At 41.5% G+C, this 21,701-nt stretch overlaps 1 protein-coding gene across 6 annotated transcripts in view; it reads left to right on the top strand.

Moving 5' to 3' along the window:
* The window catches only part of DENND5B (DENN domain containing 5B), a 179,044-nt gene that overhangs the window by 88,804 nt on the left and 68,539 nt on the right, over positions 1-21,701 (top strand). For all 6 annotated transcript variants that reach the window (XM_070621004.1, XM_070621002.1, XM_070621003.1 and 3 more), the window contains one exon: positions 338-1,004. In XM_070621004.1, coding sequence (XP_070477105.1) covers positions 338-1,004 — 667 coding nt within the window. The remainder of the gene's footprint in view (positions 1-337; positions 1,005-21,701) is intronic.

The raw sequence follows: 21,701 nt of genomic DNA, 5'->3' as shown, positions 1-21,701 counted from the left end.
ATATTGTTCAAAATAGCAAAGATGATACTATTGTTTCTATTATTCTGTTTAACTTTTTCCGTTTATCAAATGAGCCTTCACCTGTTTCCCTATTCTTCTTAAACATTACCATCATTGCTCCAAAAATAATACTTAAATTTTAAATATTTGTGGAGTGCCCTTGCTTATTTCATCTTCGAGTCACCGATGTAGCATTTGTTGTAGATAAACTGAGGCTCAGAGAAGTTACATGACTCGCTGAAGCTCACAAGCCTGGATAGAGGTCCACAGACATTTTTTTCTGGTTTGAAGCTGTTTGTGTACTGCGTTCTGATGCTCTTTCCCCCTTCCTCCACAGCTGTGCATGCCCAAAGGGCTGTCTTTCAGAACACAAACTGACAATAAAGACCCTCAGTTCCACTCGTTTATCATCACCCGGGAAGACGGTTCTCGCACCTATGGCTTTGTTCTCACTTTTTATGAAGAAGTTACGAGCAAGCAGATCTGCACAGCCATGCAGACGCTCTACCAGATGCACAACGCAGAGCATTACAGCAGCGTTTACGCCTCGTCCTCCTGCAGCATGGACTCGCTGGCAAGCAGTCTCGATGAGGGCGACACAACTTCCCTTTTGAAGCTCCAGCGATACAACTCCTATGACATCAGCAGAGACACCCTGTATGTTTCCAAAAGTATATGTTTGATCACCCCGCTGCCTTTCATGCAGGCCTGCAAGAAATTCCTCATCCAGCTTTACAAGGCAGTTACCTCCCAGCAGCCGCCACCTTTGCCACTGGAAAGCTACATCCATAATATTCTCTATGAGGTACCCCTCCCACCTCCGGGGAGATCACTGAAATTTTATGGTGTTTATGAACCTGTCATCTGCCAGAGGCCTGGACCCAACGAACTCCCGCTCTCCGATTATCCTCTTCGAGAGGCCTTTGAGCTCCTGGGCTTGGAGAATCTGGTGCAAGTGTTCACCTGTGTTCTTCTCGAGATGCAGATCCTTCTCTACTCACAAGGTGGGTCCTCCCGAGAGTGTTAAGTCTCCCCAAACTGGTACCTATGCTCCCAACTACTGTATTTCCGTGGGGCGTATTATTAGAACCGAATAATTCATGGTCAGGAGTCTTTTCTGTTTTGCGTGAAAGGAGCAGGTTTAGGTGAGACCAGAAGCTGAGGAATTATTTCTCTTTAGAGTGGCAGTGGCTGTAGAGGAAAACAGGAGGGGAATACAAAAGCATTAACTTGACTGACTTGAGTGCATTTATTTTTTAATGGAAATAGCCACGGTTTTTTTTCCTGATAATACATAATCATCATAAAAGAAACATATTTCTTGTCATAATAAAAGTGACAGAATCCTGTTACTGCCAGGAACATGTAGACTTCTCATTTTTGACAGATTGGTAAAGGTTGCATCAAAACTCAGCTGACATTGGAAGGGGAGAAACGAAGTTGCTGAGTCTGCAGCTTCCTAAGGCAGTCAGCTTTGGACCTTAGCCTGTGTGTGATTTCACGTGGTGAGAGAAGGGATACAGGTGAGAAACAGGCACGACTCTCCTCAGTCTAACAGTTCCACCCAAGTTAGGGAGGGTTTTGTCTTTTTTTGTTTTTAACCCCAGAGGAAATTATCTTTGTGACATTTTTTATTCAAAGTTCTCCCAACACATACTTGAAAAACTAACAAAATCCGGGTTTTATTTTACCAGTGTGTTTACAATGGCTAATGTTGAGCCTAGACCAGAGTAGTGTTTTCAATCTGAATATGAATTTGCAGAGGGAATAGAGATGTGGATTACTGGATAGTGAATTGAAAGAAAATATAAAATGGTACCTGTGCAGTGATGGGTCCTTTGAAAAATGTGGCACAAATATTTGGGTTAGCATTTTGCTAACTTGTATTCAGGCTGGCAGAATTATAGTGCCGTTTCCTGATGGCTGCCATCAAGCTTATTTTACCACTTTCCTTTTTTTCTTTTCTATTTTAAATTATAAGTGAGGCTGAGCCAAGTAGGCTATATTTGTACTTCCCCATCTTGTGTGTATGTTGACACTATTTGTGTGTTGACAGCCCTTCACGAGGTTGTATTTTCTTGTTTATCCTACATAATGTTCTCTGATAATGTGTTCCAGTGTCTCAATTTTTTTGTTGTCAGGAAATTCTCTAATGGCCAATTGAAATTCTTTCCTTTTCCTGTGCTCTCGCTTTCTTAGTGCTCCTCATTACCTGCAGGTTACCGTTTTGTATCTGAAAGGCTTAACTTTAATTATCTCTTGGTTAAGATTCGATACTCTCACCACTGCGACCCAGGTTCATTTCCCGGTCAAGGAAGCGTGCCTCCTGTCTGTTGGTTGTCATACTGTGGCGGCTGCTTGTGGCTGTGATGCTGACAGCTGTGCCACCAGTATTTCAAATACCAGCAAGGTCACCCATGGTGGACAGGTTTCAGACGAGCTTCCAAACTAAGACAGGCTAGGAAGAAGGACCTGGCCACTCACTCCCAAAAAAGTTGGCCATGAAAATCCTCTAAATAGCCCCGGAAGGCGAGAGGGTCGTGGGAAAAGGCTGGGCAGGTTTCAGCTCTGCAATGCAGCAGGGTCGCTAGGAGTCAGAATCGATTTGACGACACTAACCAAAAAAAAATGTTCTCTCTTCCTTTTTATTTCTTCCCCTCTCGCTTTTTTCCCTGAAGCACATAGGGATTGGAGAGTTGCTAGAAGGAGCAGGGCTTCGAGCTTAATACCCTCAGGTGGATTTGCCCAGTAGAAAGAAGAGTTTTAGCTTCTAGATGTACAAAGGACCTGCAAGGTCATTTAGTTTAGTTTCCTAATGTTCTACCTAGAGAAGCAGTTTGGGCCAGAAGGAATACTGGTTTTTGAAGTCATAACAATCCTGAGTTCAAATCTCTGCTCTGTCAATGACGAACTGTAACCCTGGAAAAGTTACATAATCTTCCTGAGAGTGAGTTCTCCTTTGTGAGACTAACAGGGTTTTTTTTCTTTCTTTCACTCTTACTGTGAAGATTAAATAAGAGAATCTGTACAAAATACTTCAAGCACAATTGGCTGACTAAATGATAGCTGATTTTGTAATAATAATTATTAATTTTATTAGTCCTACATAATTCTCAATAAATTATGTGTATCTTAAGTTGTGAGGGCCGACATATTACAGCATTTGAAATATAACTTTGTTAAATAGTCAAGGCATTGTTTCAGGGTTGAGAACCTAATAAATGTTCCCTTATACTGAATGTCATGCTTTTTTTAGGGAAAAACCTTCCATTATCACACTTCCATGTTTTGTTTTATTTTATTTTATTTTGAGGAAGATTAGCCCTGAGCTAACATCTGCTGCCAATCCTCCTCTTTTTGCTGAGGAAGACTGGCCCTGAGCTAACATCCATGCCCATCTGCCTCTACTTTATATGTGGGATGCCTACCACAGCATGGCTTGACAAGCAGTGTGTAGGTCCACACCCGGGATCTGAAGTGGCGAACAGGGGCTGCTGAAGCCGAATGTGCGCACTTAACCGCTGTGTCACAAGGCCGGCCCCCACTTCCTTGTTTTAAACAGCACTGTATGTCTTACTGCTTGCAGTTTGTCCTGAGCTCTCTCTGTTTGATTAACTCATCCCGTCTGGCTTACGGAGTCTGTTGAAAGTTACAGTTGATTAATATCTACCTATTAATTTCAGGTTCAAGTGAACAAAAAGGAGTATTTATGAGCATGTTTTTGTACTCAAATGAGCATTTTTTGGTAACTTAGTCCTTTGCCGAGAAAAAGAGTGAATTCTGTGATTATAGAACTACATGTATATGTATGTTTAAAGTGTCATACAAAGAAAGCTTCTCATACAGTAATTTTTAACCATTCACTGAAATCAGTCTGTGTTAGGAATTGTACTATAAAAATGCCTTGTACGTTTTGGGTCCGTCCTTGTTCCCACTCCACCCCCCCCCATTTAATCCTCTCAACAAAGAGTTAGTGCTGTTATCTGTGTTTTATCAAGGAGGAAATCGAGCCTCAGAGAAGCTGAGTAACCTGCTCAGGATCACACAGCTGAGAGGTAACGTGGTGGAGCTACGAGTGGGGCTCCATCAGCCTTTCTCCAGAGCCCTTAACCACCACGTTAACTGTATTGGACACTGCACTTAACCTTCCCTTATCTGTCTCAATATTTATTTTTAAATTATAAACTCACTCTGCAGGTCTATTGTAAAGGTACCATGCTAAATAATTGTAGAGAATAAAGTGAAAGCTCTGTGTAAATGCAAATTTTCACACTGACAGCGTCTCTCCCATTAGAGAAAGACATTTCATTTAAATGAGTGAAATAAAAGAGTCATTATGTTGATTTGTACTCTGGTGCCCTCCCGTCATTCTTCCTGACTGTGTTAAGGGGATTTTAATAACATCTGATACTTCACTTCTTGTTCGCTGATAAAGCTATGCTGTAAAATTTAAAAACATTGCAAGTGCTGAACGGTTGCCGTGAAAACCCAGTGTGAATCAAAGTAGATGAGTTTCAGTGATGAAGATGTCCTTCTAGACTGATTTGAAATTCTGATCCACCGTCCGTTTAAATAGATTCAATCTGTTAATTAGAAAGCGTGTGCATCACAGTCACCTTGCGGTGCTAACTAGCTAGAAATTTTAAGTAGAGAACGCACCCAGGAGATCAAGGCTCTTTTCTAGAACCTCAGATCAGAAAAGAACACTTGCTTCTGTAGCCTGGAAATACCTGGAGCAAGACAGTGGGAAGATTGGAGTATGACCCTCTTTTCAAAGGAATCGTGGAAGAATAAAAGCTAAGGGATTTTAAACACTGCTGTCTGCCTTTTGATCCCGGTAATTAAAGTCTTGGGAACCTTTGTGGGCCTCACTTGCCTCCTCTGACTCTTCACAATGAAAATAAGCAGTTAGCAGAGCCCGCACTGCCCTGCCTGCCTGTGTGCCTTCACAGCTCTCCTCCCTCCCTCTGGTGAGCTGGGCATGAATTAACCTTGTCAGAAAGTAGAGGCTGCTTGAAGTTCTCTTGAAAAAGTTGGAGGCCTTCTGATCACAAATGGCTCGTCATGCTCAACTGAGCAGCACAGCTTATTGCTTATGGAGTTTATAAGTCATCAAAGCGAACTTGATTTTTTTTTAATTAAGGTTATAAAAGTTAACATCCTTGTGAAATTACAGTTGTACATTATTATTAGTCATGTTGTAGGTAGCGAACTTGATATTTTGATGGCAGAAAGTGGTTCTCATGACCTGTATCCTCAAAGCAGTAGGATTTGACCTGCGATGGCCAATATTTTTATACCATTAGCTTTATTTTGTGAGAAACAGAATCTTAATATTAAGGTATTTTTCCAAACGATTTTTCGTTTTATATTCAAGAACCTAATCCTCTGTCAGTTATATGTGTAGCACATAACTCCTGCCAATTTGCAGTTCTTAATTTTCTTTTAGGGGTCTTTTGATGAATTAAGATACTCTTAATATTCATGAATTCCAATTTACCAGTCTTTTAACTTACGACTTAACTTTTCTGTTCTATTTACGAAGTACCCTTCTGAGATCATGAAAGTAGTCTACATTTTTTTCTAGGTGTTTTAAAGTTACCTTTAGCATTTTAGGCCTTAGTCTATAAGAAATTAATTTTTGTTTATCTTGTGAGGAAGAGATCAAGTTTAATGTTCTAGACATGTCTGTAACTAGTTATCCTAGTACTAGTTACTGAATAGACCGTTCTTCCTCCCTGTGATCTTCAGGACCGCTTCTGTCATATATAAGTTCCTATATGTGAGGATGTATTTCTGGGCTTTCAGTTTCTTCTGCCAGTCTTTCTGTCCGTGCACTAAATCACGCCGTTGTAATCACTGTAGCTTTAAGGTAAGCTTGGAATCGGATAGACAGTTCTCATCACGACCTTATTTTTTTGGAATTGCATTGAATCCAATTTGGGGACATGACATATTTAAAATATTGAGTCTCTCCTTCCATGAAAACAATGTCTCCATTCATAAGGGTCTTATTTAATGTCTCTTAGTGAAGTTTTACAATAGTAAAGTAGATCATAATGTGCAAATAATGACAATTTTGTTTCTTCTATTCCAATCTTTGTCACTTTTCTTTCTTTTTCTTGCCTTGGAATGCTTACTAGCCTCTCCAGTACAGTATAGAATGGAATTGATAGTAGCAAGCATCCTTGTCATTTTCCTGATTTTAAAAACAATGTTTTTATTGTTTCACTATTATGTATAGCATTTGCTGTAGTGTTTTTGGTTAATAACCTTGTACCAGGTTAAAGAAGTTTTCTTTTATTTCTGAGTTGTTCAAAATTTTTAAAAATCATGACTGTACGTTGTATTTTATTGACTGCTCTTTCTCCATCAAGTAAGATGATCATGTTTATCTCCTTTAAATCGTTTAGTAAGGTGAAAAATCTACATTCCACCCTTATATTCCTGAAATAAACCTGACATGGTCATGATGTACTATTACCTTTTTAACATATGGCTTGATTTATCTTGCTAATATTTTGATCAGAATTGTAACATCTATGGTTTTTAATGTCTTGGCTTATAATTTTCATTTCTTGTGCTATTTAGTCTGGTTTTTGGTATTAAGGTTATTCTAGCTTCAGAGAATAAGTTGGAAAGTATTCCGTTTTTCTTTGGAAGATAAAGTAGAGAAGAGTTTATTTAAAGTTGTAATTATTTGTTCCATGACTGTTTGAGATAACTTTTCTGTAAACTGTTTGGTCTTGTTGGGAATGTTAAGTACCAATTCAGTGTCTTTAGTGGTTTATTTAGATTTTTTGTTTCTCCTCCTCCATCATCGTCATCATCATCATCATCGTCACAAGTAGGACAAAGACCAAGTATTTTTTTGTTATGCCACACACTACCCCCTGGTTTCTGACCACAGATCCCTTAGAGCAAAAGGGTCCAGACAGTTCAAAGATGCTGGCACGTTACTAGTCCCATTCAGTCATTAGCAGTTAGTTCAGTCCATCATCCTGTTGTTTGAAAATGTCTTCCAGGGCGAGGCCATTGAAGTCTGCAGACTTCCATTCGATCTTGTCAGATTTCCAAAGCATTAGTGGTCTCAGCAATATATGGCTTCGCCCTTTTAAGGCGTTTGGTATAATTGAGCTAAAAGACTTGTCACCTCTTGCTCTGAGCCTCTTTTAAGGTGTTATCGTAACATTGGATTCCCCTTATTCCGTAACTCATTTATTCATTGCTTTACCCTCAGCTACTACTCCTCCTTCTTTCTATTTATACCCAAAGTTTTCCACCTTTGGAAGGTTCTTTAGGTTTGGCCACAGTGCTTATTTAGATTGGAGGCAGCAACACTAGTCTAGCAAGTACGTCCCGCTCAGTCCACACCCATTCATGTGAGGGTAGGGTTATGTAGGCATAGAACTAGTGGGCTGTTTTGCTGTTTTTACCACTAGACAATACAGCTGCATTCGTGGTTAACCTCAATTTTGTCAGATGGGGTGAAGGCATAACCCACCCCTTAGGGTGGCTCTTAGGAATTCTGACATAAAGGTTTAAAACTAGGTTACAGTTTCTTGCTTTGGAATTATTCCTGCTCTGGCACTTGTAGTTGTAGTCCTGGTCCTGCATCAGGTAGGGAAAAGAATGTTGAGGTGATGTGGGGAAGAAAATGAAAAGTATAGTTGTCATACCAGCATCCTTCCCTCTCAGGAAGAATCATAGTCATATCGACATCGATCTCTAGCCTCTTTTCCCCAGATCCACCAGAAGAACAGAGGAATCTATCTAGTGGGGAACCTCCCTTAGACCCCCTCATGTTAAGTGTGAGAACACACTCATGAAGGCGTGTAAGTCAGCCCTTTGTGCCTTTATCTCCATCCATTTTAGACAGCCGATGTTTCAATAGCCTAGTACAATTCTCTGTTGAACCATTACTCTGAAGATGATAAGCAACATATGTCCATTTGAGGTGATGTCTCTTTGCCCACTGTTGGACACTATGTGCTCTGAAGTGTGTCTCTTGATCTGAAGAAATGTAACTCGGCAGCCCAAATTGGTACAGCATCTTCTGTTCTAGTGCCCTGATAGTATTTTAAGCATTTGCATCTACCACCGCAAATGCAAAGCCCAGTTTGGAGTAAGTGTCTATTCCTAGTAGGACCCATTTATAGCACCCCCAGGGCTACTGGCATTGGTCCAGTGTAATCCACTTGCCAGCTGTACAAAGGGCCTTCCCCCCACCTGGGGAATCTTACCCGTAGCCATCTGCAGCTTCTGTCTCTCTTTTTGGCGGACAAAACAGTTCTTCTTGGTATTTTGTGCCTCCGAGCACATTTGTATATAAGAGCAGTAGGTCTAGATTCAACCCATCTCTGCATTGTTGCAGTCCCCCCAGTGTCTACTTATTTCATGGGCCCAGGTAGCCACTCTAAGGGAGAGCACCAAAAGATCCACTTGGTGGTTCCAGTCACTTCCCGAACCTGGAAGGGGGTTCTTCCAATGGGCATCAACATGTCCCACTTTTAATGTGCCCCATAAATTTCCAGAGTGACTTACGTAAGGCTATGCCTCATACAGGCATCTTTTTAATAGTCCAATTTTCCATAGCCCATGAATTTGTAAAAACCCAAACATACGGGCTTTTACCATTGTTCAGTTCTTTCATTACTGCTAGGAAAACAGCCTGCAAGTCAGCCCACTGCGCTGTTTTACCTTCTTCAATCAGAGTTCTGGCCTTCCAAACAGGATGTCGTCCATTCACCTGGGAACTGTCTTCCATAAACCAAGCAGCTGTTCATTGGTCAGTTGCGAGGGTTTATAGGACACTGTCCAAGTAACCACAGAATTGGGCCACTCTCACTCAGTTCCAGAGTCAGTCCTATGGGAGTTGTGTCTCCTCCTTGCATTCTCCTCGTAACAAGATCCTGTACAATTTCCGTTTTATTATGGAACTCTTCTGAGTGTTGCCTTTGCCATTAGAGTGTTTTCCCAACATCACAGGTATTTCAGGTTTCAAGACATTTATGTCTTTCAGTCCTAGGGGCAGTTTAGATGGATGTCCAATAGTAAGCTAGGAATTGCCTCTCAAATGAGAATTCTCTAGTCCAATATCCCAATAGTTGTCACTAGGAGGCATTCACAGGCTTTTGCCATAATCCCTAGTCTGTGCTCCACAAGGGCTGTTGTGTAGAGCTGGTCCCTACCTGCACTCCAGCTTGTTTACTACACTGTAGGCTCTGGCAGTCTTATTCCCATTTAGCATGACCACTTAAATAAATTAAATAAAGCCTCTTTAAACATTCCAATTTTAACCCACTCTTTCACCCTAATCCTATTGACCTTAACATTTTTATGTTCTATTGTTACCGCACAAAACTGGGGTTCTCTTGCCTGATACATAAAGAAAAAAAACAATTATTACAGAATCAACGTTTGGGAAAAGAAATCAGCTTTATTCTGTGAGACCAAACTGTAGGGAGACAGGGGATGTGTGCCCTCAGATCTGTCTCCCCAGGTGAGGATTTGGGGTGAACTTTAAGAGGTTAGGGAGAACGGGCTGGCTTGCAGAAACACTGGGACAACAGGTTTTGATTGGTGGGCTCCCAGCATTTATGATAAGGTGCTCAACATTGATGGCAAGGTGAGAAAGGAATTTTAAGACCAGATCTTCCTGAATGACGGACCCCTCACTTCTGATAAGAGTCTGACTTTTAAGATCCAGTCACGTCCCGGTCCTTTGGTTCTGTGTGGAGGAGATTTCCACGGTCATTTCAGGTCACGATTTCTTCCTCTGTGCATGCTCTGGCTACATGACTTTGCAAATTTTCCAAAAGATAATTCTTAATCACTCTGTTGACAAGAGATGGCATCTGTGGAACTGGCTCTAAATGGGCCCGCAGTTACACTATCAGTCTAATTGTAGGTTGGATTCAGACTTCACCAGAGGGTTTGAAAGTACCACAGTGCAGGAGGCTCCCATGTAAAGGAGCCCCGGAAACTCCTCTTCTCCACCCCCTGACCATTTTACCCACTCTGCCCGTTAGGCTTTGAGTCCCCAGCAGGAAGTCAAGCCAAGAGACCTGGCCCTTTTGTCAATCTTTGTCTTGATTAATCTGCCTGACTCTTGCCCCAGGCGACTCCAGATCCAGCTTCTCATTATAATCTTTGCCTTCCCTCTGTTTTCAGTTTCTTCAAACTGGAGTAAATAGACTCAACTAGTTTGGGGCCCTTTGATGGAGGGGGACCAGTAGGGATCCCTTTGGTCTAGGATCTCCCAACCCTAGATAGTGCTGTATTAAGACCTCTGTTTCAGCCCCACCGCTGTCTGTCTCATTCCTCCCACTTCTTAATAACCGTCTAAAGATTTCTTCCCTGCTGGCATGAGTCCCTTGACATGTCCCTTCTTTTTCCTCTTTATTGGCTATCAATATTAGCTTTATTCTCCCCATTTCTTAATAACTGTTTAAAAATTTCCTCCCTGCTGCGATGGGTCCCTTGACTCTCCCCTCTGCCTCTCTGCATTTTCTTGTTAATTAACCTAACGTTTTTATTAGCATCTGTAGGATTCATGAGGGGAAGCTGAGATAGCAGATTTGCTAAGGCTTCTCTGACTGTTGGATTTTGCAGCAGTAAGGTTATATCGGGTGCCAATGCAAAGGGAGCCCTTGGTATTGACTGTGACCTGGGTAACAGGCATCTTCAGTGGATGAATATCCCGATTATTGTAAAGCCAGTTCCACACGGCTTGCATATGAATCATGTCAACTGCTTCATCCGGGGTATTCCAGGTGGCATTTATAGGGGGAGTGGGGCAGTCCCCCTTCTCAGAGTAAACAGGCTTTACAATAGCTTCTATCCAGTCCACCAGGCTGGCTCTTCCCTTGGGAACAACCTGCTGTGTGTCTGGATCATGGGTCGCCATCTGTGACTGTCCCATAGTTAACTGTGGGTCCTGCATCAACCCAAACATGTTCTTGCACTCCGCAGCATTTAAAAACAAAGATAGAGCTCCTAAATTACTCTCTCCGTGTTGGCAATCTTCCTCAACATCTGTTGCCAATCTTCCTCTTTTTGCTTGAGGAAGATTGTCACTGAGCTAACATCTATGCCTGTCTTTCTCTATTTTGTATGTAGGATGCAGCCTCAGCATGGCCTGATGAGTGGTGCATAGGTCCTTGCCCAGGATCTGAACCTGTAAACCCTGGGCTGCCAAAGCAAAGCACGTGAACTTAACCACTATGCAACCCTGCCAGCCCCAGCGTAAACTCTGAATAATATTTCCTTATCTTCTTAATCTCTGCTATATCTGTAGTTTTGTCCCCCTTTTCATTCCTAGTACTACTTATTTGTGCCTTCTCTCTTTTTCCCTTGATTATTTTTACCTAAAGTGGGTCAATTACATTACTCTTTTTAAAGAACTAACTGTTACCTTTGTTTGTACTCTCTATTATATCTTTGCTTTCTGTTTTATTAATTTCTGGTTTTGTTTTTTACTTCCTTTGGGCTCATTATTTTATACACATCCCACCCCCACCAAATATTAGCATCTAAGGCATTTGAGTCTTGTGTTAGCTGCATCCCACAGGTCTTAGTATCTGGTATTTTCATTATTCAACTCTTGAGAATTTTTAAATTTTAGGGGGCTGGCCCAGTGGTATAGTGGTTAGGTTCACCAACTCCACTTTGGTGGCCCAGGGTTCAGATCCTGGGCACAGACCTACACACCGCTCATCAAGCCATGCTGTGGTGGCATCCCACATATAAAATAGAGGCAGATTGGCACAGATGTTAGCTCAGGGCCAATCTTCCTCACCAAAACAAACAAACAAAAAGGAAAAATAAAAGAATTTTCAAATTTCATTTATTTTGACAATTTGTCTTGCTTTTCTCCCTCTTTTTTTTTCTCTTCTACCTTCTTTAGAAATAATTGAAATGTTTTTTTCTCATTGCAGTTTTTTTCCATTTAATTAGTGTAGGTGCTATATGCTGTTTCTCTTTCTTATTGGTAAACTTTGAGATTTTTAACGTGAACGCTTAGTTTTGTTAATCATACACTTTAAAATACAGATACTATGAGCCGGCCCCATGGCCTAGTGGTTAAGTTTGTATGCTCCACTTCAGCAGCCCGGGGTTTCGCTGGTTCAGATCCCGGGCGTGGACATGGCACCACTTGTTAGGCCATGTTACAGCAGCGTCCCACATGCCACAACTAGAAGAACCCACAGCTAAAATATGCAGCTACATGCTGGGGAGATTTGGGGAGGAAAAGACAAAAGCAGAAGGAAAAAAAAAAGGTTAGCAACAGTTGTTAGGTCAGGTGCCAATCTTTAAATAAATTAATTAATTAAATAAAATAAAATACAGATACTGTAAAATGCTTTGACTCCAGTCCCCCCCGTCATGGCTTACTTGGTATAGTTGTTCAGAATTTTGATGATCCTTCAAATTAAGAATTTTACACACTTTGTTTAAAATTACCCATCATTGCCATTTTTTTTTTGAAAATTCACATTCCATTTTGTATCTTAGATATTTCTTCTGGGATCAGTCTTCTTCTTCCTGAAGTGTATCCTTAGAAGTTCCTTAAGTGAGGTGGCATTCTCTATTAGATTTTGTTCACCTGAAAATGTTTTTGTCCTGTCCTTGTTTTCGAAAGATGGTTTCGTTGGATATTTGATTCTAGCTTAAAAATTCTTTTTCCTCTCTTAGCGCTTGGAGAATAACATTCAACTGGCTTCTGGTTTCCAATGTATTATTGAGACGTCATCTGTCACAGTCACTCTGATTGCCATTCCTTGGTCAGAAATCAACTCTGGCTATATATAAGATTTTCTGTTTGTCTTTGGTGTCCTGTATTTTGACTGTGATTTATCTGGATGAGGGTTTCTTTCTTTGTGCTGCTTGAGATTCACTGTGTTTCCTGAAATCTAGGGTTTAATGTCTCTCACCAGTTTGGGAAAATTTTCAACCATCTTTCTAAATATTACTTCCATCCATCTTTTTTCTTTTTTATCCTCCTGAAATTCTAATTAAACATGTTAATCTGTCTCACTCAGTCTTCCATATCTCTCAACCTCTTTCTCTGTCTTTTTGTCTCTGTGCTACATTCCAGGTGATTTTTCCACATCTGTCTCCCAGCTTATTAATTCTCTTTTTACCTGTGTCTAATCCGTAGTTGACCCTTCCTTTGACTTTAATTTCAATGGCCCTATAAACATTCTTACTCCTTAATTTTTCCTTTAGTTTCCTTAAACATATTAAACGTACATATTTTATGTTCTTTCTCAGATAAATTCAGTATGTGATGGGTTGAGGATTGAGAGTTTATTCCCCAGGAAGGGTTTGTATTTTCTTTCACCAGGCATCTGAGTTCACTGGCAGCATAGGTTTACTTTAATTTAAAATTCTCACCTTCGTCTTTCTTTGGACCTTACAGATAGCTTGAGTTTGGGCCACAAACATACCTGACAGCTGACCAGGACATAGGAATTCTCAGGGAGACCTTTCCCCTTCCTCCCAGAGCTGCTGCCAGGACTGACGTCTTTCCTTGACAATACCGGTTTTTTTTTGTTGTATTGTTTTCCTTTTGTTTTTTCTTTCTTGATCTCCTTTCCCTGAGGTGTTCTCCCTTTTTGGGTCCCAGCTTTATGCAAGAGGATCTACTGTCTGAATCCCAGCCCTTCTTGTACTTTGTCCCCCAACATGCACAGATGTATAACGGAAGCTCTAGGCCACCTTGAATAAAAAAACAACCCCAAAGACAGCCGACACTTCAGCTTTACCACGCTGGGCTCTTGCTGCCACCTTGTTTCTGGCCTCCAATGACTTCCCTTATTTTCTAAGAATCTATATATTCATTTATTGGGGTGTTTTAAAATTGTTTTATTTAGCATTTTTAGTTTAGGAGCTCTAGTCCACCACACCACCATAAATAGAAGTGTTTAAAAAAGACCACTGAACTAAAATTAAAGTAGAACAGATTGACTGTGGCAGTTACTACAGAGTATGACAACTGCTAAGCCTAATAATTTAACAATTAATCATATAAAATAGGAAAATAATCCAGATCTGTTTTCTCTTGTAAAAGGGAATTGTTGGTAACAACAATTACCAATTATATTTAACCTACATTAAATAATTTAAGTACATAGTATGCACATAGATATTAATTTTTTCATTTTAATCTCTGGTGAAGCACAGAGACACTTTTCACAGGTCCTCATGAGTGCTAGAAAATTATATTTTTATGAATTTGTAGGTATGCTTATATTTATTGGGAGCTGTATTTTTATTTTAAACAATTTGCTTTAAAAGTGCCTCATGTTAACCCATTGCTGATGATTTTTTGAAGGCTCTGCAAACCGTCATAGCTAAGTGTTGTAATTAATGTCCTTTTTACACTTAAAATTTTGAATTAAACAAGAACTTTTAATCTAGAAAACAATTCTCAGTGAATACTTACCTATTTTGCAAGCCCAGTTTGACTTTGAAACACATGTTTGCTTTTTTGAAAAGTCATCTCAGGTCAAATAAAAAATATTTTTCAAATCAAATTCAAATTATTTATTCTCATAGATTATCCATTTTTAGTGGATTCCATTGCCCATGGATCATCTCCATATAGATTAGGTTCAGCAAGTTTTTTAAATTGTGGTAAAAAATATATATATGTAAAATTTACTGTCTTAACTATTTCTTAGTGAAGATTTAGTAGCTTTACGTGTATTCACATTGTTTTGCAACCGGTCTCCAGAACTTTCTCATCTTGCAAAACTGACACTCTATACCCATTAACCAATATCTCCCCATTCCCCCTCTCTCCAGACTCTGACAACCACCATTCTACTTCTGTTCTATGGCTTAACTACTTTAGAGACCTCATATAAGTGGATTCATAGAGTATTTGTCTTTTTGTGACTGGTTTATTTCACTTAGCATAACGCCCTCAAGGTTCATCCATGTTGTAGGCTGTGTCAGAATTTCCTTCCTTTTTAAGGCTTAATAATGTTCTGTTGTATGTGTGTATCACATTTTGTTTATCCATTCATCCATCGATGGACACTTGGGTTGCTTCCACCTTTTGGCTATTGTGAATAATGCTGCTGTAAACATGGGTGTGCAAATATCTCTTCAAGATTGCTTTCACTTCTTTTGGACATATACCCAGAAGTGGAATTTCCTCAAGTTTTTAGTGCTTCACTACTTCCTGCCGCTGCCAAACACACTTTGGTTTTTCATGTTGCTAATATAAATATGCTTGTAAAGCACCAGTACATGCCGTTATGTAACTGGCCATAATTCTTTCAACCAGATTTCTTTTGTTAGATATTTAGGGTATTACAAATAGTTTACTGTTATAAATGACACTTTATACGTAAGCATCCACGTAGATATGTTTTTATATATTTACATGCTAAATTCCTAGAATTGGAAATGCTGGGTCAAATGATCTGTATATTTTTAAGCATTTGATAAATAATGCCAAATAGAAATCAGTAGCAATTTATGCTGCCATAAAGTAATGTATAAGGATACCCTTTCCTCCACACCTTCGCTGTGATTTTTTAAATCTTTGTCTATCAGATAAGCAAAAGGCAGCTCACTTTTCACCCATGGAGGGTGAATTTTTTTTATGTTCATTTGCATTTGTACTCTGCCTTTTGTGATGTTTTCGTGAGCTTTAGGCAATTTGGGGGGCAGGTCAGAATAGACTTTATTATGAAAGCAGGTGGGTGTGCGGAGATGGGGGCACACAAGTACCTTCAGGTTGGGTAGGTCCGGTGAGTTAGTGCAGCTCCTTCTCACTGATGACATACTCACTGAGGGCAGGGGTCAAGTTCACTATCGCTAGGGTACTTGTGGACCTCTCCGCCCTTCAGGAGCTGCCAGAGGCTCATTTTGCAGTACTTCTAAGGCACTGTCGGCAATATCTGAGATGAATTTCCAGAGCTCAGGAGATGAGCCGAATTATGCATGGGCGCAAGGTCTCCAAGCCAGCGTGGTTCGGGTAGTAACCAGTCACTGCCCCTGGGATTGTAGGTGTATAATCTTCCAGCTGCATCAGGATGTCCTCCAGAGGTGTGCTGCACACTACCAGCCTCACACCTTTATTGGCAGCGCTTCGCAATATGTAAACCTGATTAGATATGGCCTTTTTCTGGGGCACTGTGCCACCAGCTAACCAGTGTTCTGGCGCAGTCCTGTGACCCCAACCTCAGCTCCAGCCCCGGGTCCCTCAGCTGTCCCTGTGGGGCTAACCTTGTTCTCCACAATGATGCTGGTGGACAGGGGCCAAACCCAGGGTATGAGATGGCAGAGGCCAGAAACATCTCAGGATCTGTGCCTAAGCCACTTCTAGGCAAATTTTTGACAGTATGTTTTATTGTGAAACATGGTCAAGCATAATTTTTTTGTTGAATAGTTTTGTTTTATTTCACATGCCTTAGATAGTAACATATTAATTTTTCAATACACACTTATTGACCACTCACTATGTAGTATATCCTGTACCAAATGCTAGAAATTCTGAGATTAAAAATAGTCATTGCTCTCCAGCAGATAATGGTGTAGTAGGGAAGAGAGACATATAAATGGATAATTATAATAGAATTTTAATAGTTTTCATGAGATAAATCACTGCTGTGGTGAATAAAGATTGGGTACTATGGAAGCATGGGAAAGTGGCTTTAGTGATGATAAGAAGTGTTGAGGGATGGCTTTCCAAGGGAAACATTACCTAAGGACAGAATACAACTTAGCCAGGCAGTGCAAGGGAAAGGGATGTTCTAGGCAGAGGAAAAGGGTATAGGATCACAGGGTCCTGTGAAAACATGTCACATGCAGTAAATGAATTGCAAGCAGATGACTCGAATGAGGCAGGAAAGGGCAAAATCATGAAGAGCCTCATATGTCATGCTGAGGCATGTCTTAAATATGAAAATAAATTGTTTTACACATTCATCACTTGAAGTATCCAAGAAATAATTTTCCTAAAATATTTTTTTAAAACATGCTTAAAGAAGAAAACTGTACTTTTTCTTGATTCACTTAAAAACAGTTGTCTTGCTTCTACTGAGTAATTGTATTATTTAAAAAGTATGTGTTGTTTCAACTAGTCTTGAGGAGAATGAACACAGAACTGGAAAGAATAATAGACAGAACACCTACAAGTGGGTGGAATTGTGGCGAAGGAAAAATAAGCCATGTCACTCAGTCTTTCAGTGTCCAGTAGAAGAGGAGAAAATGGATAATTTATTTTTACTTCCCATACGAAGGTTTCCATAATCAAAGCAAGAACATAGCCCAAGATGCTAGTCGCTGTCACTTAAAGAATTTGCATTTTCTATGAAGTTGGACATTTTTCCCATCAACAGTAAATAAAGTAACCAAGCTGCCAGGGGTTTGGTTTGACTGCTTAAAACCCGCTGCCTTTCAGCATAGGTCCAATCAGGAGACAGGTTTAATGTAATATGAAGAATTATTAAGCTGTAATAGGAAAGTAACCATAAAGACGTGGAGAAAACTCTAAAGGGTCCCCTAGGAAGGACAGACTTGAAAGGGGAGCCCACTTCCCAAGGCCGAGGTTCATACCTTATTGAAGAAAGTGTGGCTGCAGCTCACTGGATGGTGGAGAAGGTCGGTGGGTTGCCTGGGCTGGGCGGATCCTCGGTCACCCCACAAGCAGAAGACAAACCTCCCAGGCACAAGTGAGCTGTGGCTGGTGAGCGGGCACACAGCAGTTGTCGGGGCACCACTGTGGGTGTGAGATCTGAGTGTGCAGTCCCCGTGTCAGGAGGGCTATGGGAAGTTGACCAGTGGCCCAGTTGCTGAGACAGCTCACCCTGGGCCTGTCCCTGGAAGTGTACCACCAGATGTCCTCGTATATCCACACCATTGATGGACCATGCAACAGGAGCAAAAACAAACGAAACACTGCACATTTGCACACGGAACCGAAAGACAAGCCCCTTCTTCCTGCAGTGTCTCTCTAGTGCCCTCTACTGGCAAAGTTTGACACTGTGCTCACTGTAAAAGAGAAACTGCTTCCAGTTCAGTCCATTATCATACACCATGTACTGAGTGAATTTGGAGCTGAGAGGCGGTAGATAGATAGCTGGCACAGGATCTGACTGCTTAAAACCCTGGGCCTTTCACCTGTGGCTGGTTTATAATGGATAAAGAGATAAAAAAGCAGCCCCCAGGGGCTGGCCCCGTGGCTGAGTGGTTAAGTTCGCGCGCTCCGCTGCAGGCGGCCCAGTGTTTCGTTGGTTCGAATCCTGGGCGCGGACATGGCACTGCTCATCAAACCACGCTGAGGCAGCGTCCCACATGCCACAACTAGAAGGACCCACAACAAAGAATATACAACTATGTACTGGGGGGCTTTGGGGAGAAAAAGAAAAAAAAAAAAAGCAGCCCCCAGCATCCAGGAACTGCTCTAGCTCTCACAGCAGGGCCTCACTGTTACTGCAGACTGATCTGGTGCTCACGACTAAGCCATGTTGTTCTGCTGTAGAACATCAACAGTCTCCCAAGAGCGTCCACTTCAAGCAGGGTCACTGTGCATCCCACAGAATACCAAACCTCCTCCTCTCTCACTAAATTAGGAACTGCTACTGTTTCCAACCAAGGGGGGGGGGGTCGTCTGCCCACCGCAAGACATGCCAGTCGTGAAGAGGCAAGGAGGCAGGAGAGAAAGAGTTTTTTATTACAGCTTGCTAGCAAGGGGGAAGATGGCTGACTAACTTCCAAAAGAAACATCTCGCAGAACAAAGACTACAGACCAGTTATATAGGGGCTGGTCCCCGGTGGGGCCTCCATCTAATGGGGGCTGGCGGCGGGGCGGGGAGGGGGGGGAGGGAGGTGGGGGGACACGACACAGACATCTGATCTTAGTTCCTGGTAGTCTTTTGATCAGAGACCGGAGCAGCGCCCTATCCCCTGACCTTTCAGTTGTCCTTGATGATGGCTATCAGCATAGACTCTGCCTGGGGGTCATCACATTCCTAAGGAACTCAAAAGAACAAAGTTATCGACTTTATCGCAGCTGGGAGGGGCCATAAAATCTACAGAGCATGTCTGGGTTAGTTAATCCGAGGTCAAAGTTGCAATGCGGTTTATTTTCTACAATATGGCTTCCCTTATTTTTTTTTTTAAAGATTGGCACCTGAACTAACATCTGTTGCCAGTCGGTTTTTTTTCTTCTTCTTCTTCTGCTCCCCAAAGCCCCCCAGTACATAGTTGTATGTTCTAGCTGTGGGTCCTTCTAGTGCTGCTATGTGGGATGCCACCTCACCGTGACTTGATAAGTGGTGCTAGATCCGCACCCAGGATCTGAACCGGCAAAACCGTGGGCTGCTGAAGCGGAGTGCGTGAACTTAGCCACTCAGCCACAGGGCCGGCCCCAGCATGAACCTTTGTTGAGCCAGTATCACTTCTTCACTTGCTTACCCATTACAACTTTATCTCCACTTTCGTCTGCCCTCCCTGCAGATGAGGTTGATTGAGATGCCCAGGATAGAAACGCCCTGGTTTCTGACAGCACCCAATCCAGAGCAAGTCTCCACTTCCTTAGACCCTTCCCCGCATTATCCCGACACAGCCCCAATCCTCCTGTAGGGTCTCTCTAAACCCTCTCACCAGGACACCCCGCAGTTCCCCCCACGTGTGTTCTTCCTCTCCACAGTGGGTCATAAACCCACTTATTCACATACACATCTGTTCCTGGGGGTCCTGACTGGAGAGCGTTGACAGAATAAATGATTACTAAGTATTTCTTAACCAAGTGAATCTTCTCACTCCTCCTTTTCCTTAAAAAGACTTATTCTTAAGTAAGATATTTAGAAGTTGGAGGTGGGTAAGGGATTGGAGGAAGAATATTCCCCTATTTTAAGTTATTTAAGGACTATTAAGTAGTTTTTCCTCCTACTTAGTGTTATAAGAAATGTAATTCTTTTTTTAAACCCAGATCATAGCTTTTTAAAGAAGCTAGCTAAGTCAGAAACACTGACCTTTTATTAAGGAAGTGATTGTCTTAGAAAATGAACCTTTAATTAACTACCCACCCCCCAAAAAAACCCTGATAATATTTTTTCTGTAACTATTTTTATGACAATAAAACTCCATAGAAACCAGCGATAAAACTAATAGCAATTTTATTTTTTTTTTGAGGAAGATCAGCCCTGAGCCAATATCTGCCGCCAATTCTCCTCTTTTTGCTGAGGAAGACTGGCCCTGAGCTAACATCCATGCCCATCTTCCTCTACTTCACGTGTGGAACGCCTACCACAGCATGGCTTGACAGGCAGTGCCATGTCCGCACCCGGGATCCAACTGGCGAACCCCCGGCCACCGAAGCAGAATGTGTGAACTTAACTGCTGTGCCACCAGGCCAGCCCTAATAGCAATTTTTAAAAGTTAGCCAAATAGACGAGAACAGTCAAGTTATTTTTCTAATAGTCCATCTACATAGGACATACTGTACATTTTGAATCAGTCCAATTATGATTTAAATGAATTTATTTAAATGAAGTGATAAGAAGTTATGTTTTTTTCCTTCTCAATTTTCAGTGAGCTCTCTTCCCCTCAAATTTGAGGAGTGACTCGTGGAATACGTCCTCCTGGTGGGGCAACGTTGCACTTTCCATTCTCTAGTCACTTCCAAAAAGCTATGGAAGCTTCCCGAGAGTCCTTTCCCACTCTGAAGGGCCTCGGGAAACCTGCGTTATGTTTCACCATTAAAATCTCTGCACTGTTAACGTAGAAGACGAAATGTGCTATTTGTTTCTAAGCAGTAGTTCTGATCCCTTTAAGGTCTCCTTACGCGTAGTTAGAATGAATCACTTGGTAGCAAGTCTCTGTGTAAAAACACCATCCATGGCATAAGTGGATATTTGAATTTTCTTTAGAAAGTGCCTGGGAATGCACATAATTAGGAAATGTGATTTTTTTTTTTTTGAGGAAGATTAGCCCTGAGCTAACTACTGCCAGTCCTCCTCTTTTTGCTGAGGAAGCCTGGCCCTGAGCTAACATCCGTGCCCATCTTCCTCTACTTTATATGTGGGACGCCTACCACAGCATGGCGTGCGAAGTGTTGCCATGTCCACACCTAGGATCTGAACCGGCGAACCCCAGGCCGCTGAGATGTGGAACGTGCGAACTTAACCGCTGCGCCACCGGGCCAGCCCCATGATTTTTAAGTGAAAAGTTTCTTGTCTGAGTAGTTAACATTTTCTCTTATTGAAAAATCAGAGGTTCTTTAATCTCATGTGGACAAAATCTAATCAAGTCTATTTAAATTGTGGATATCCAGCAAAATTGTATGGTTTTATCCCACTAATTCATTTATTTATTGGAAAATATTTTGAGGGGCCAGCCCGGTGGCATAGTGGTTAAGTTTGCACCATGTCTTGGGGTTTGCAGATTCCATCTGGGGCACAGACCTGCGCACCACTCATGAAACCATGCTCTGGCAGCATCCCATGTACAAAATAGAGGAAGATGGGCACTGATGTTAGCTCAGGGCTAATCTCTCTCAGCAAAAGAGGAAGATTGGCAACGGATGTGAGCTCAGGACCCATCTTCCTCACCAAAAACAAAGCAAAAGAAAAAGAAAAAAAATTTTTTTCAGCATCTGTTATATGCCAGATACTGTGCTAAGTGCTAAGGTTATAAAGATAAAAAAAGACTCCAATCCTTGATTTAAATAGGTGGCC

The sequence above is a fragment of the Equus przewalskii genome, chromosome 5 (genome assembly GCF_037783145.1).
Source record: "Equus przewalskii isolate Varuska chromosome 5, EquPr2, whole genome shotgun sequence".
Lineage (NCBI taxonomy): Eukaryota > Metazoa > Chordata > Mammalia > Perissodactyla > Equidae > Equus > Equus przewalskii.
Note: the sequence above shows the minus strand (reverse complement) of the source record. Positions and strands in the feature narration are given on the sequence as shown.